This window comes from Bos taurus, chromosome 26 (assembly GCF_002263795.3).
Source record: "Bos taurus isolate L1 Dominette 01449 registration number 42190680 breed Hereford chromosome 26, ARS-UCD2.0, whole genome shotgun sequence".
Lineage (NCBI taxonomy): Eukaryota > Metazoa > Chordata > Mammalia > Artiodactyla > Bovidae > Bos > Bos taurus.
This window is the reverse complement of record NC_037353.1, coordinates 35,801,868-35,818,408: the sequence shown is the minus strand read 5'-3', so window position 1 is coordinate 35,818,408 and position 16,541 is coordinate 35,801,868. Positions and strand designations below refer to the sequence as shown.

Genomic DNA, 16,541 nt, shown 5'->3' with positions numbered 1-16,541 from the left:
TGTGCATATGGGCATGTGCGCACACACACACACACACACACACAAAGGAAATATTTAGAAAGTAAGATTAGGCAAGATGTTAGGTGATCTTAAGTAACGACATAAGTCAAAAGAAACTGGATCAATGTTTTATGAAATATATATTAGCTCCTGCAGTACCATTCTAGGTGTTCATCCAAGAGAGTTGAAGTTGAGATCTCAAAGAGATAATAGCTTTCCAGTGTTACTGCAGCACTATTTAACACAGTCAAGATGTAGAAATAGCTTAAAACTTTGTCCCCTGCCTGTTATCTCTCTTGACATTATTCTTGATTTGTTTCCACATGTGCTTTAATTATGCTTGAAGTATGTTGTGTTCAGTTTCCATGAAGGCCTATAGGACTTGAACACTCTGTACTCTCAGGATAGCTTTATTATAAGCAGAGGATATGCATTGAAAGGGGCCTGGAGATCTTAGATGTTAGGGTTAACTATATAGTTATAGTAATTAAGGTAAGGAGCTAAGTGAAATAAAACAGTCACAGAAGTACAAATACTGCATGATTCTACTTATACGAGGAATCTAAACCAGTCAAGCCCATCAAATTAGAGAGTACCAAGAGGGTTGCCAGGGGCCAAGAGGAGGGGGAAAATAGGAGTTGACAGTCAACAGACATAAAGTCTCAATTAGCAAGGTGAATAAAAATTTGTTGAGCATAGATTTCATGTTAAAGATGAAATATAATTTTCAATTTAATTTGATTTAGAAACTGCTAACATGGAAAACCAATGAATAAAAATAAGTTAAAGCTATGATATGCTGATAGAGACAAGAGAACATATGACATACCTAAAGGTATTAAGAACAAATTAAAGAATAATAACGTTGTGAAATACTTCATTTGTAATGCTATGCTTGGAAAAGAAATAAATACACAAAAAGTGTATATGTTTTATTTACTGCTGCTGTTACAAATTATAAGAAACTTAGTGGCTGAAAACAACACAAATTTATTCACTTATAGTTCTGGAAGTCTGAAGTCCAAATGATTCTTACAAGGTAAAACCAGAATGTGACGCTGGTTCCTTCTGGGGGTGCTCAAAAAATTCCATTTCCTGACTCTCTCAGCTTCTGAAGACCTCTCACTCTTTAGCTAATGAACCCTACCTCTGTCTTTCCAATCTTTTGCTTATGTGATTACAGTTCCCACCACTGTAGTCACACCTCCCTCTACCCTCTTTCAGAACACACGTAACTACACTGGGTCCACCAGAATAATCCAGGATAATCTCAAAATTCTTAATTGGATTCTATCTACAAATGCCCTTTTACCATTTATGGTAATACATTCACAAGTCAAGGGTTAGAATGCGGCCTTCTTTGGAGAGTGAGGCATTTATTCAGCATAAAACAGTGTTAGTACATAAATAAAAGACTGAGAAAGTATCTGATACAATGTTACCAACAATTTTCTCTGGATAGAAGAATTATCGGTGCTTTTTAATTTGTCTTTTTTGTCTATCTCTTTTCTAGAATGAAACATGCATAACTTTCATAACTGGGCCAAAAGGGGGAAATTTTTTTTAAAAAAGTGTGCAGAGAGCTTTTTTCTTTTGATCCTTGATCTTTAATGTGCTTTCCACATGACTTACACTTGCATGTCAAGAAATTAAATTTATATGGCTGCATATCTTTCCAAAAATGGCATATCTAATTCCAAATTCACTTACTTCTTAGGTAGAGATGATTGAAAACATGTAAAATAATCAGACTGTCTTCCTAGTCTTCTGTGGCTAGAAAAAATCAAGGGTGAAGTTCCAACATGCAACAAATTTTTTTAGATAGTTCAGTCAATACAGGACTAGTAGTTTTGGAGCAACAACAACAAAAAAGTGGCTGTTATTTACTACAAATAATTAATAACAAGTTATATGTAAAAATCAAGGTCATGAGTAAAACTCAAACAGTATGCTAAAAGGAGTTTAAGCAAATAAAATATCAAGAGAACAGATTTAAAAGATCAGATATCCCACCAAACTAATGATTAATTGTAAAGAGATGACTAAAAATTTACACATAGAAAAATACATGTTCAAAGAGAACTTGAACTGCGAGGGAGGTTTTTGAGTACATGCTATATTGGGGTGATGAAAAGCAAATGGTGAATATTTGCTTTACTCTTTTAGCAAAAGCTATATAAAATAATGTATTTTTAAGAAAATGGTGACCAGTGATAAAACCCAGCAAAGATACTGGAAATATCTATATATCTGAGGTCTAAAGACAAACCTGTCAGGATTGCAAATGAAATCAATTTGCATATGATGTATAAATGCACTGTTCAGACAAATTTCAGAAATTCTTAACTTGAATATTTTGAGAAAGGAACTAAGGTTTAATGATTTGCTTTTTTACCAGTGAATATTGCATTTTACTTTTAACTCAGCATTATGCACAGTATTTAAGGAGATCTTAATTGTAATCTCCCATGTACCAACTGGGTTATAGTATACTGGTTAATTTTCTCAGTGAGATTCAGTGGTGCAATGAAGATAATACCACCTACTTCATAAGACTGCTCTGTGGGTTAAACATAATTGTGTTAGTATGTATTAGTGCCACTGTCTCATAAAATCAAGGCATTCAATAAGTATTATTTCACTTTCAATATTCATTGTACTGGGGCTGAATGAATTCTACAAGATTTCAAAAATCAATTTCAGAGCTGCTCAATCATGTCTGACTCTTTGCAACCCCATGGACTGTAGCCCACCAGACTCTTCTGTCCATGGGAATCCCCAGGCAAGATACTGGAGTGAGTAGCCATTCTCTCCCTAGGTGATGTTCCTTACCCAGAGATGGAACCTGGGTCTCCTGCACTGCAGGCAGTCTCTTTACCATTTGAGACACAAGGGTAGCCGATATACTTATGTATTTGTTTTAAATATATGAGCTCATGATTATGTATTTAGCCATCCTGAGGAGCGTGAAGAGGATATATATAGACTTTGATGACAACAACATTGAGAATCCTAGTATGTTTTGGAGAAGGAAATGGCAACCCACTCCAGTGTTCTTGCCTGGAGAATCCCAGGGACGGGTGAGCCTCGTGGGCTTCCGTCTATGGGGTCGCACAGAGTCGGACACGACTGAAGCGACTTAGCAGCAGCAGCAGTATGTTTTAAACAAGGGCATATGTAAAAGTACATATCACTGATATGTAAACACATACATAAGTACATGTATATGTACAAAATCACTGCAAATGGTGACCGCAGCCATGAAATTTAAAGATGCTTGCTCCTTGGAAGAAAAGCTATGACCAACCTAGATAGCATATTAAAAAGCAGAGACGTTACTTTGCCAACAAAAGTCTGTCTAGTCAAAGCTATGGCTTTTCCAATAGTCATGTATGGATGTGAGAGTTGGACTATAAAGAAAGCTGAGTGCTGAAGAATTTATGCTTTTGAACTGTGGTGTTGAAGAAGACTCTTGAGAGTCCCTTGGACTGCAAGGAGATCAAACCAGTCAATCCTAAAGGAAATCAGTCCTGAATATTCACTGGAAGGACTGATGCTAAAGCGGAAACTCCAATACTTTGGCCACCTGATGAAAAGAACCAACTCATTGGAAAAGACCCTGCTGTTGGGAAAGATTGAAAGCAGGAGGAGAAGGGGATGACAGAGGATGAGATGGTTGGACAGCATCACCCACTTGATGGACATGAGTTTGAGTAAGCTCTGGGAGTTGGTGATGGACAGGGAAGCCTGGCGAGCTGCAGTCCTTGGGGTTGCAAAGAGTCGGACACAACTGAGCGACTGAACTCAACTTTGTATAAGCACATGTATGTGCCAACTTAGATAACTGTTTATAAATGATAAAACTTAAGTAATATAAGGTCAGGTATACTTATAGTCTAAATGTATCACAGCCATAATTAAAAAGTAACTATGGGAACAATGCCTCAGAAAATGAGCTAAAATGAGCTCTCATGCTCTATCGCCCTCACCAAGCTGTTTGACACACTGCAAGCAGCCTGATTATATTAAATTTTAACATTTTACTCTCCTCTTAATATCCTTCAATGGCTTCTCATTTTTCTTAAGATGAAGACCAAATGCTCTATTATACTTGCCTGCTCTATAAAGCACTGCATGATCTGATCCTGCATATCTCATATACCTCATCCCTTGATTCCTTCTCCTAATTCTCTGTGTTAACGTGGGAGCATCTCATGCGCCATGATCTTTCCAACCACTGGCCTTTGTGGATGCTGCCGCCACTGATTCTACTTCTTCCCATCGTCACACCATCACCAGTCCACTACCAAGTCGCCTTTCATGCCATCGCTTCCTCATTCTCTTGCTTCACCCACTTCTACCCCTTGGTCCACGAATTAGGTCAGGCTCTCTTGTAATCTATTCCCAAAGCATCTATAATTCTTATTCAGAGGTCTTATGATCATCATATCTAGGTAATTGTATGACAAGTTTAATATCTATCTTTCCTACTGCTTTATCAGCTTCAATGGAGCAGAACACAAGTAGTTAGTCAATCCCCAGAGTAGTTAGTCAATAAATATACGTTGAATGAATAAAGAAAAGCGAGTTAATTCCAATAACTGACAGTCTCTCCAAGCTCTATTAGTGTAACTCTTGAGTAAGTAAAAATTAAGGAGAAAAAAGATGTCATCCTGTGCATATTAAATGAAATAATAATAAATTGCTTTGCACGTAATAAATACTCAATAAATACTAACATTTCCTTGCATGCTGAACAGTACTATCCATACTTACAATTGTTAAGAATTTATACTAAGCTTGAAACATTTAGAATAATTGCAAAGGCAAAATCTGTTGTTTAGGAACTTTAAAAGCTGAACACTTTCTAGGTACAGTATCACAGAAAAAAATACAGAACCCTTGCTATCATCCACACTCTGACTCATTGTGAGGCCTAAGATACATACTTCAACCCACTGAGTCCTACTTTTTTCTCAATGAATAACAGAAGATGAACCATGATCACCAATGTCTACATGTCAGTGATTCTAATTTACAAGTTTTCATATAATATACCATGATCTCTTCAAAAGCCACCTCCCTTTGCTTCATACTATCTCCAAGTAGCTAAGCTTTCTGCAGTGATACATGGAAAACTGCTCAAACTGTATTGGCTGCTAATGTTCCATAGGTTAACTAGAAAAACAAAGATTGAAACTCATTTTTATTTAAATGAATGGCTGGTGCGTAAAGCTTTTCAATGATGAACTGTACCCCTTTAAATAAATTAATTTAAAAAATAATGTAAAGCAACTTTTACGTGATAACCTATAACACGATTTCCAAAAATTTTGGTCAAACACCCCATAAATTAAAAAACTTGCCCACACAGCACCAATATATGTGTATTCATTTATTTATTAATAGCTTACATGTGTACTCCCAGTATATTTACTGAAAGCTTTCCTAGGAGACACAGGCTTTTCTATTATAAGTATGGTTCCAACAAGAGAAAGTCCTGGGCTCACAGATTTTCTTTCTAGTGAGTAAAGAAAACCACATTCAAGTAAACAAATAAGTGAGATATAACTTCATTTTAGTGTAAGTGTTAGGATGGAAAAAAAAAGTTGTCATAATCCCTAAGCAAGTCTATTTTAGGTAAGAGTAGAGTAATAGAGATGGAGTATTTGAGGCAGAAAAACAGTAAATCCAAAAGCCATGATCTAGGGTAAAGTCTGGGATATCTTAGAACAAGCAGATTAAGTCATTAAGAACTTCTATAAAAATAAATTGACTGCCATAGAAATTTCCAAATGTTCAGGAATCTAATTCTGAACTCTGTCTTATTAATTCGATTCCTACACCAAATAGGAACCAGTACAATTAGAGTTACCATATGTCTGGATATCTACCAGGTGGGAATTTCTCACTATTTTTCCTTTTTATAATTTTACTGAATATTCTAAAAGTATATCATTTAAAATAAATTTTATGATAATTTACTCCAATGCATATATTTCAAAACATTAAACTGAATGAATTCTAATTAAAACTATATAAAATTTATATATCCATTTTGGTAAGCCTATTTTCATATGAAGACATCATTTGAGAAAACAGTTTAATTTTTTAAAATTATTTAGGTCCTGTTTTCATTTTCTTTACCATGACATTTTTATTTTATTTATATACATACACATACATTTATATAAAAACAACTCAGGTTAAATATATCATGAATTTTAGTAGAAACAGTTTTATCACTTGTAGTTGAGAGTGGGTGATATAGACCCAGAAGAGGCTATAGACCCAGGCTGCCTGGATTAAAACTGGATTTGACATTTCCTCGCCCTGTGATCTTATATAAATGAATCAACTTTTCTCTGCCTATGTTTCCACAAATGGAAAAAAAAAAAAAAGGTGATAATAAGCATACCCTTCTCATAAGGATTTAACAAGCTAATAAATGGACAAAGCTTAGAACAACCTGGCACAGTAAGTGCTCAATAAAGTTTAACTAGTTTATCATTATTTTAAAATCAGATGGTTTTCCAGTTTTATTTAATAAATGATCCAAAATAATGAGCTATATATCTGTGAAAAATAGTTGTTCACAATAGGAATATGAGACATACTATTACCTCTTTTATGTGAAACCCTTCTCAGGACATAATTTATTTAGAAAAGCATGCATTCAGCATCAGAAAAGCACATTCAGCATTTTCATACAAATAAGGAGCTATCAACCGTTGCTCAAGACTTATAAAGCCCCACATCACATTTCATGGCTTAGCAAGAAAAGTAAGTACAGGCCAACAGCTGTGCGCTCCCTCGCATTGGGCACCTTTACAGAGGAGAGGCACAGCAGAGCTCCACCTGGGAGCCCTGGGGGGAGGTTTTCAGGCATTTTTGCTCCCCTCCTTAAACTTTTTTTTTTTTAACTATTTTTACAATGTTTATTTACATAACCAGAATAACATAACACGTCTTTATAAATATACAATCAAATAAATTTTCATCTCTTTTCTAAGTTAATAGCAACTTTTTTCTCTCAGCTTTTTTCACTTTCTCCTAATTGTGCTATGTCGTCCTTCATTTTGGAATATGCTAAGATCTTCAATAATTCTAAGATACATATTTAAAAACACTGGCGTATAAGCTTCAGGAAATTTAATAAAAACACATGAATCAAAGAATAAGATTAAAATGTCAACCATGTGGCTCATTTATGTTTTGCCAGATCAATCTTCAATTCATCATTCTTCAATTTGTGAAATATAAAAATTTAGATTCTTTGTGTCGATCAAGGTCACTTCTGCTGTATTTGCAGATGTACTAGGCAGATTTAAATTGCTATTTATATTTGTCATTTAAAAAGTCACAGTCTTATGGACTCTGTGGGAGAGGGAGAGGGTGGGAAGATTTGGGAGAATGGCATTGAAACATGTAAAATATCATGTATGAAACAAGATGCCAGTCCAGGTTCGATGCATGATACTGAATGCTTGGGGCTAGTGCACTGGGATGACCCAGAGGGATGGTATGGGGAGGGAAGAGGGAGGAGGGTTTAGGATGGGGAACACATGTATACCTGTGATGGATTCATTTTGATATTTGGCAAAACTAATACAATTATGTAAAGTTTAAAACTAAAATAAAATTTAAAATAAATAAACAAATAAAAAGTCACATAAACCATTAAAGTACAATATATTTCATTTAAAAGAGGAGAAATTTTTTACTCTGTTTTAAAACAAAACACAGAATAGTTATACTAAACATAAGGTTAATTCAAGTTTTAATTGTTTTCACTATTTTACATGACATAGAATTTTAAGTAATTAAACTGAGGCTGATATTTGTTAATTTATAGCTATAACACACACTAGAAACAACAAAACACACACTAGAAATATTATCTCTCACTTATAAAACAAAAGTAAAAATCAAATCCAGTAAATAATACACTTATAAATAATGTCTTTCAGTCAAGACATAAACATCAATTAAACAAATCAATAACAATGAGAGGTTTTACAGGGAGATAAATGGATAAATATTTTAATTTTTAGTAATATGAACGAAGGCAAGATGTGATCAGTGGTAGAGGTAAGAATGGAATATAAAAGTAGTAAGTAAAATTCTTACTCTTAAAAGAGGAAAGTGTATTATTTTCATCACAAAATTGCACACTGAACTCTAAAAAGCAATGGGAGAAAATCAAAGCAAAACAGCTATTTTTTCAGAGAAAAAGGTGACAAAAATATATTAGATTACTTGGAAATATACTGAAATACAATCAGCAGTTTGAACATTACATATAGTAGAAGCATAAAGTAGATGATTTCAGTAAGTGGCTTTTCATACTCTGATTCTACTCATGGAAATATATCCTCTATAACATCTTCATAGTCCAGTCTTCCATCTTGTGTTTATGGTTTTCTTCACTATAATCGCTATTATAATTTTTCAAAATGCATTACAAAAAAAGAAATTATACTAGTTCGTAGCTACTACTTTTCATATTTGCCTAGAATAATTAAGTCCTTCAATGTTTACAGGGGTCAATCAAACTTGATATCATTGACAGAAACTTTTTTCCCATGTGATACATGATAGCTATCAAATACATTTGATTTGGGGGTTTAAACTGAATTTTAAAAAACTAAGACTGTCTATAGGATACAAGCGCTGTAGTATTAGTTTCAATTAAATTAACACCACATCGCGGTCAATTGCTGCAAGTTACAGTGTAGACCTGCATTTTAAATTTCACTCCAGTCTTTAAAACCAGGAGAGTTTCCATTAACATTATTACAAGAACCACTGACCTTTTTTCTCTTTTTTAAAAAACACCATTTCTTTTAAAATGTTATTACTCTTTTAAGGTCTCATAACAAGTGACAAGACTGCCATCTAGTGCTTTACGACTATTCCTATAACATTTTAAAGAGACAATGAGTCCTATATAATAGATGAGCTTCCAGTATGGTAGTCACTAAGTCACACGTGTCTTAAGTAATTAAAATGTGACTAATATGAATTGAGATTGCCATTAGTATAGTATACAAGCTGTATTCAAACACTTGGAAAAAATAAAAATAGGCCATTGATGATTTTTTATACTATGATGTTTTAGATATTTTGAATTAAATAGTATATATTATCAAAATTAACTTCACCTGTTTATTTTAATATTTGAGATATAGCTAGTAGAAAAATTTTAATTCTACATATGGCTTACACTAGGTTAATTTGGATAACACTGATCTAAAGAAAAATCATCTTAGTCTTAAATATAAAAGGCTTAAATATTAGTATATTCATTATTTCTAAAAAATGAAATGTAATTTATTTGTGTCCATAATTGTAACTAAATTACTCTTTGGGGATATAATAAACACTAAAATTTAAGAAGAATCAAACAGGAATTTCTAATTTTAAAAAGTCAGACAAAAATATGTCCCCATAAAATCCAGGATGTTTGAGAGAAGTAAATAAAATTCATGTGGAAAATATAGAGAACGAAGATAAATTAAAACAAATAGAAAATAGACAATGTGAACATCAGTAAGGACAATAATTGCAAGTGGACTGAAACATATTAAATACGCATGTGTCCATAAGTTTATGACACAAACACAGCAAACCGAGTTGCAACCTTATTAAGAATTCTTTATTTTGAAAACTGATATATTTTTTTTAAATGTATTAAAACTTTATCATGCCTTTCCCACGTGCCTGTAGCAATAAGTAAGCAAACGCCTCGCTCAAGGAAATTTGTTTTCACAAAAGTTTTCCAATCAAGAAATAAAGGAGTAAGAATACCAGTTTATAACCCCTAAATCAGTTGCAATCTGACATTGAGCATCAGTGTCTGCTAAGAACAAAAAAGAGACTGCGGGCATTATGTGCTTCAGTTACATGAAGAACACAAAACCACCTGTGAAAGTATTTCCTCCAAAATCATATCTGAATCTGATTAAACCTCTAAATCAGGGTTTCTCAACCCTCATGATGTTGAAATTTGAGTCAGATGATTCTTGGTTCAAAGGAGCTCTGATGTGTATTGTAGGACATGTATCAATAGCAACCTCTACCCACTAGAAGTCCACAGGCTCCACACGCCATGCCTACTTGTGATACATAAAAACCTCTACAAGCACTGTCAAATCTCCCATAGTTTACAAAAATACCTTACTAAGCAAAAATATCTTACTAAGTTTGGGGATTTTTATGCTACATTCTCAGTAAAATTATAAAAAATAATTAAAACAAGGGTTTTAGTAAGATTTACTTAATTGAATTAAGAAAATTCTTAAAAAAAAACAGAAGTTAAAATTGAACCACAAACTATACAGAAAATCATATTAAAAAGCAAACATAAATCAAATGGAGGCAAAAACAACAATTACAAACTATAAAAGAGAAGGACATCGCTAAGGCCAAAACCTAAAATAGATGAAAACAAAATCAGTGGAAACAGTGAATAAACCCAAAAGCCCACATTTATGTATGTGGGAAAAGAAGATGAACAACAACAAAGAATCTACCAATTTAAAAACCGCCAGATCCAGAGATCTCAGTTGAATTTAGTTAATCTTTGAAGTTCACTTCATACTGTTTAACTATTCTTGTTTTAAAACATAATCTTGTCAAATTCATCTTTGAAAGTTATTACCATAGTTACACAAAGTGAAGTTAGAAAAGAAAAACCACACTTAGAATGGCTAAAATGTAAAAGACTATACGAAGTGCTGAGAGATTTTGAAGAACTGAAATTCTCATACACTGCTGGTGGAAATGGAAAATAGTATAACCATTTGAGAAATCGTTTGCTTGTTTCTTGAAAGTTAAACATATATCTGCCATATGATCACTACCCAATAACAGGATCTTTCAGTACAAAATCAGTATTGCTTTTTAGTAAAACCAAAATTGCCTCCCAGAAAAATCTATCACAGAATTCTATTTGTTCAAAATTTAACCATAATGAAAAAAGATTGCATTAAAATCCAGCTGAGTTACTCAAATTTTGTTTTTTGTTGCATGTTCAAAATAAGATCTACTGTTGTTTTATTCCTCAGAGTGGAAAAAATGCACCAAATATTAATATAATTAGAGAATAGAGCAAAGAGACACTGACTTCCCTAGCAAAATATATGGAGCTATAAGATTCAAAAATAGAAATGATAAACTATTAATGACATTAGTTATTCAAAATGAATTTTATTACCTGTAAAATCACCTGAAATTAATAAAACAAACCAATTATCTAAAATAAAAAACACAAATACTTACAATAACATGTTCCTCTAAGTGGATTACCAACATAGCGATTTTCAGAGTCACATCTGTAGAAACACAAAAAAACTCATTTACTATTAAACAACAAAATTCAAAAGCTTCATGTTTTTCCTTCAAGCAAACAAGTAATTAAACTCTACATTCAAACATATTAAAAGCTATACTATTAATTAAAGTTTTAAAAGCAAATCTTCAAAAGAATTAATGTAGAAAGCCTATATACAGACATGAGTGAGAGAATAAGTGGAAAAAAACACACAAAAGGAATATAGAGGATGGGATAAAATTATGAATTAGGGGATATGTATTCTCCTTAACACATGAGGAAGAATTTTCAAGTCTGGATATAGATTTAAAGACATTTTGTTAGGTATGGGAAAGTGTGAGAATCATAAATCATATCATTTTCTTACTTCTGGTAATCAAAATTAATATATTTTCCAATTTTCCAATTCATCTGTATTTTTAAAAGACATCCTCAATTGGATCATGGAGAAAAGCTTTCTTTAAATCATTCAAGATTAAATTCAGGAGGTCAAACTTTTAAGTCTTGTAAGCAGATTATAACGAAACGGAAGAACACGTGAGCATTCAGGCTCAGGAATTCTAAGTTAAATTCTTCAAAAATATAGTTAACTACAACAGTAGGAGAAAATCCTAAGTATTTTGAAAATTTCTGAAGTTTGTATTTTTCCAATCTCTGTTTCCAGAATTCAGTTAAAATGACAATTAATGCCTAAAAGAAATATAGCTTGGTTTTGCATAATGCTACTTCTTGGAATGTCCTCCAAATTTAACTATTATAAAATATATACATGTGGGTAACTGAATAAAGTGCCTCAATATTAAATTATATGTAGAATTTTAAAAAGCAAGAAGGTTCTTCCAAAAACGTCTTTAGTTTTAATAGAGTCAATTAGAACCAAGGAATACATATATATTTTAATCGACGAAGGCCCAAACAGTTGAGAATAATAAAGTAAATAATCAGTTGCATTCTGAATGCATTTTTCAGTCATGCATAACTGCTAATATTTTGTATCCATGAAAAAAAAAATGAAGTGAAGAGTAAATATTTTTCTACATTAACTACAAAATTATTATATACCCCTTTATACCACTAACTTTATTCTCTGGAAAAAAGTATTTGGCATATAGGTTTTCTTCAGGGTACAGATGACTTCTCCAAAAGGTACTTTTTAAGTGTGTGATATACAGTAGTTTTCTAGCTTTAGAAAATGATGAAAGCCATTACTGCTGGGTTAGCACTTCAGAATCCATTCTATTCCTATATTTTCATTCCTTCCTTTAGACTTAGCTCCTTAAATCCTACCACTTTATACCAAATATATACATACGCTAAAGGACTGATTTACAATACTGCTACAATTCCGTTTCTCTCACAAAAAGTAAACTTGACTTGTTGCAAATGGATAACTCAATACTGCACTTCCCTGGTGGCTCAGATGGTAAAGAATTTGCCTGCAAGCATAAGGCCAGGGTTTGATCCCTGAGTTGGGAAGATCCCCTGGAGAAGGGAATGGCAACCCACTCCAGTATTTTTGCCAGGAGAATCCCATGGACAGAGGAGCCTGGCGGGCCACAGTCCATCGGGTAGCATTTTCAAAATAGGAAAACATTCAACATAATACTCACTGCATTTTTATGCATGATATTCCTTACATATCTTACTGCCTAAATATTGAATAGAGGACTTTCAAGTTCTCATAGCAATCTAACATGACAAACGACAAGGGATTTCAACTACTTTTTAATTTATCAATGAGTTAACTTTAAAAGCTCCAACCCAAACCTATTTTCCAATATGGAAGTTATGAAGTTTTCATTCTTGTTATTAATAATTCATTTTTCAAATAATCAATATACTTATAACATGTATACCTTCAACATAATTTTGACAAGGAATACTTAACATTTTATTTTCTCTAAACACAAATTTTTTCAGAAGGATGAAATTATATGCTTCTGTTTAGGAAATGACTTCTCCTGGCTTTCATTACTCAAACTTAGAATTTTAAGATAAATAAGAAATTAACACGACCTTGACAAGAATAAAACTCAAAGGCTTTACAGAGTTCTTGAAGGTATCCAATATAAAAATGACATTCTCTTTACATTTTCAAACTCAAAACAGTAAATTAGAAACAACATTGTCTAAAAGATTTTATATCAATCATTATGGAAAATTTTTGAATGATTAAAAGTACTTTCAAAATATGAGCTGAGTTTAAACACCAGTTTTGGGCATTTTAATTTCAGATTTCATTTAAAGACTCGCCAGTGTTTACAAACAACTGAGGAAATAAATAGTTGCAAAGGAAACATATGAAATTTCAGACATAAAATTCAGCTGGAGAAACACAAAAGTAGATATAAATAAACTGAAAGACGTGCCTTGTTTTTCATTAGGCTATCTCAAGATCATCAAGTTGGAAGTTAATTTCAAAGATAATGGTTAATTTGATCTAAGAAAAATTCTAATGAGCTTTAAAGGAGCTAGAAAAGCTGATTTTAATGTTCACATGCAGGAATAAACATACAAGAATAGCTAGAAGCAACAATGAAAGGAAGGGCTTTGAGGGAACCTAGACTGAAAAGACATCTCTGTGGGAGAGGGAGAGGGTGGGATGATTTGGGAGAATGGCACTGAAACATGTATAATATCATATATGAAATGAGTCGCCAGTCCGGGTTCGATGCACAATACTGGATGCTTGGGGCTGGTGCAATGGGATGACCCAGAGGGATGGTACGGGGAGGGAGGAAGGAGGAGAGTTCAGGATGGGGAACACGTGTATACCTGTGGCGGATTCATGTTGATATATGGCAAAACCAATACAATATTGTAAAGTTAAAAAATAAAATTAAAAAAAAAAGAATGTACGAAGAAACAAATGAAATTAAAAAATTAAAAAAAACAAAATATACTCAACATGTATATAATTAAAACAATATGGTATTTGTACATCAATACAAAGATAAATGGTACAGAATAGAAATTCCAGAAATAGGTACAGCTACTATTTTCTAAAATTCTAGTGTATGATAAAAGCAGTGCTTTAAATGACTGGGGTAAAAAGACAGTCATCCTCTTACACAGTACTTGAGACAACTGGATAACCATTTGGAAAAATGTAAGATTAGATTCAATCCTCACACCACGCACACACACAAAACACTAAACATAATTATAGAAGTGCTATCCATCATCTTTGCTAAATTTTCTGGTTTAGAAGTAAGTCACATGTCCTCCCCATACTCAAGGAAAAGGGATTATACAATAGTGTGTGAAGACCAGAAGGCAGAAATTATCGGTAGTCACCTAAGGATCTGTCTACAATAATATTTTTGTTATACACAAAGTTTTTATGATAAGATATTTTGATACAATTATTTGAGAGATGGGTATGTACAATCTAATTCACATAATAAGTAATTTGAGAAGCTAAAAGTACTTGACTGAGGTCAAACTCATAAGGGGTAAAGAGAATATGAATGGAAAAGTATATGCATAAATAATTCTTCAAACCAATTAGTATGGTACTATATAGATTACATTAATAATAATTCAGTTATGTAAGCTAAGTAATGTTTTTAAAACTCATAATCTTTCTGTATAAAGATTAGAAACAAACATTAAAAGCCTTCAGAAGTCTTCTGCATGGCTTAATTAAAAACATAACTTCAAAGTATTTCTGGGTCTAAGCAAAGAGATAATCATCCTCTATTCCCACTAAGCAAACAGCCAGACCTTTTTATAAAACAGGCTTAGGCTGAAATATTCATTAGGGACTTTGAAAGGGTAAATATTATCATTACATGGCACCTAAATAATGGTTACCATTTATTTATGTGATCATATTAAATCATAAATATCATTTTGAAAAAACAAAATATAAAACAATCCCCCATTTCTAAGTGTTAAAATATCACCTTTCATTTTGTTCCTACTTATATATATTTATATATATATATCTTACTGTAAGATACAATTTTTCTACTCAGAAGCTAAAGAAGGGTTAAATCTAATTGCTATAATTTGAAATATCAAAATATAATATTTAAAACAATTGAGAATCTGATAAATAAATTTATGTTTTTGTAAAAATTATGAAAGTTATACACAAAGCAAGACACACTTGCTTTTGTTTTGCTTTGCCTCTAAAGGGACTCATAAAAATCACATAAACAAAAAGATTATATTAAGTAATATCACAGTATCAATATTGATATCATACTTCTAAGACAATGTATCATAAACAAACTAAAAATTCAGACATGAATGTATGGTGAATCCTGAAATAGTAGGAAAGGTACACGTTTGAAACTGTAATGCTATTTACGGACTTGAGAGTCCAGTAATAATGAATAGAACTAGCCAGGTAATTAAAAACTACTAAAAAGACTAGGTTTGTTGTTTTTTTTTTAATACTTAAAAATATTGGAGAGCAAAGGGGTGAAAAATTACCAGGCCAAGATGCAGAGAAGGATAGAATCCCAGGATGCTGAACCATTTCAGGGGTCCCTATGTCTCCAATTATGAATGGGAACAGCATATCACAGAAAAGGACTGGAGTCCAGGCACACCAAAGACTGGTAAGCTTAACTCAAAGTGTAATTTTAGGATTAAAGGCATTAAAGGGCCTTCCAGAGACTGCAAATCTACTTTGCATGCTAAATCGCTTCATCATTTCCAACTCTTTGTGACCCTATGGACGGTAGTCTGCCAGGCTCCTTTGTCCATGGGATTCTCCAGGCAAGAATACTGGAGTGGGTTGCCATTACCTCCTCCAGGGGATGTTCCCAACATCCCCTGGTTCAAACTTGCGTCTATTATGTCTCCTGTATTGACAGGAGAATTCTTTACCTTAGTGCCACCTATGAAGCCCAAATCTACTTTGACCCAACCTTATCCCAGAAAATCATGAAGATACTACTATTTTCAGGCACAAAGGAGAATTAAATTCTCTTATGATTTAAGTAAGCAATGGTCTCAAATTTTCTACAAACATATTTTGCCAATATGGCATCAATAAAAAATAACCAGGCACAGACAGGAATAGACAAGAAAACAAGAACAGGAACCAGCAGAAACTAAGGATAATGGAAACAGAGCTGTGGGAATTTAGATATTACCTAGAAAAAGCCACTGGCTTTAAAATAACTATTAAATTGGAGAAGACAACAGGCAAGAATAAAAATCTGTCTAAATTTTGGAAACTATAAAAGGC

The 16,541-nt window shown here is 32.9% G+C and overlaps 1 protein-coding gene across 5 annotated transcripts in view; it reads right to left on the bottom strand.

Moving 5' to 3' along the window:
* ATRNL1 (attractin like 1) overlaps window positions 1-16,541 on the bottom strand; it is an 815,618-nt gene that overhangs the window by 534,636 nt on the left and 264,441 nt on the right. For all 5 annotated transcript variants that reach the window (XM_024985963.2, XM_059882070.1, XM_059882071.1 and 2 more), the window contains one exon: window positions 11,284-11,336. In XM_024985963.2, coding sequence (XP_024841731.1) covers window positions 11,284-11,336 — 53 coding nt within the window. The remainder of the gene's footprint in view (window positions 1-11,283; window positions 11,337-16,541) is intronic.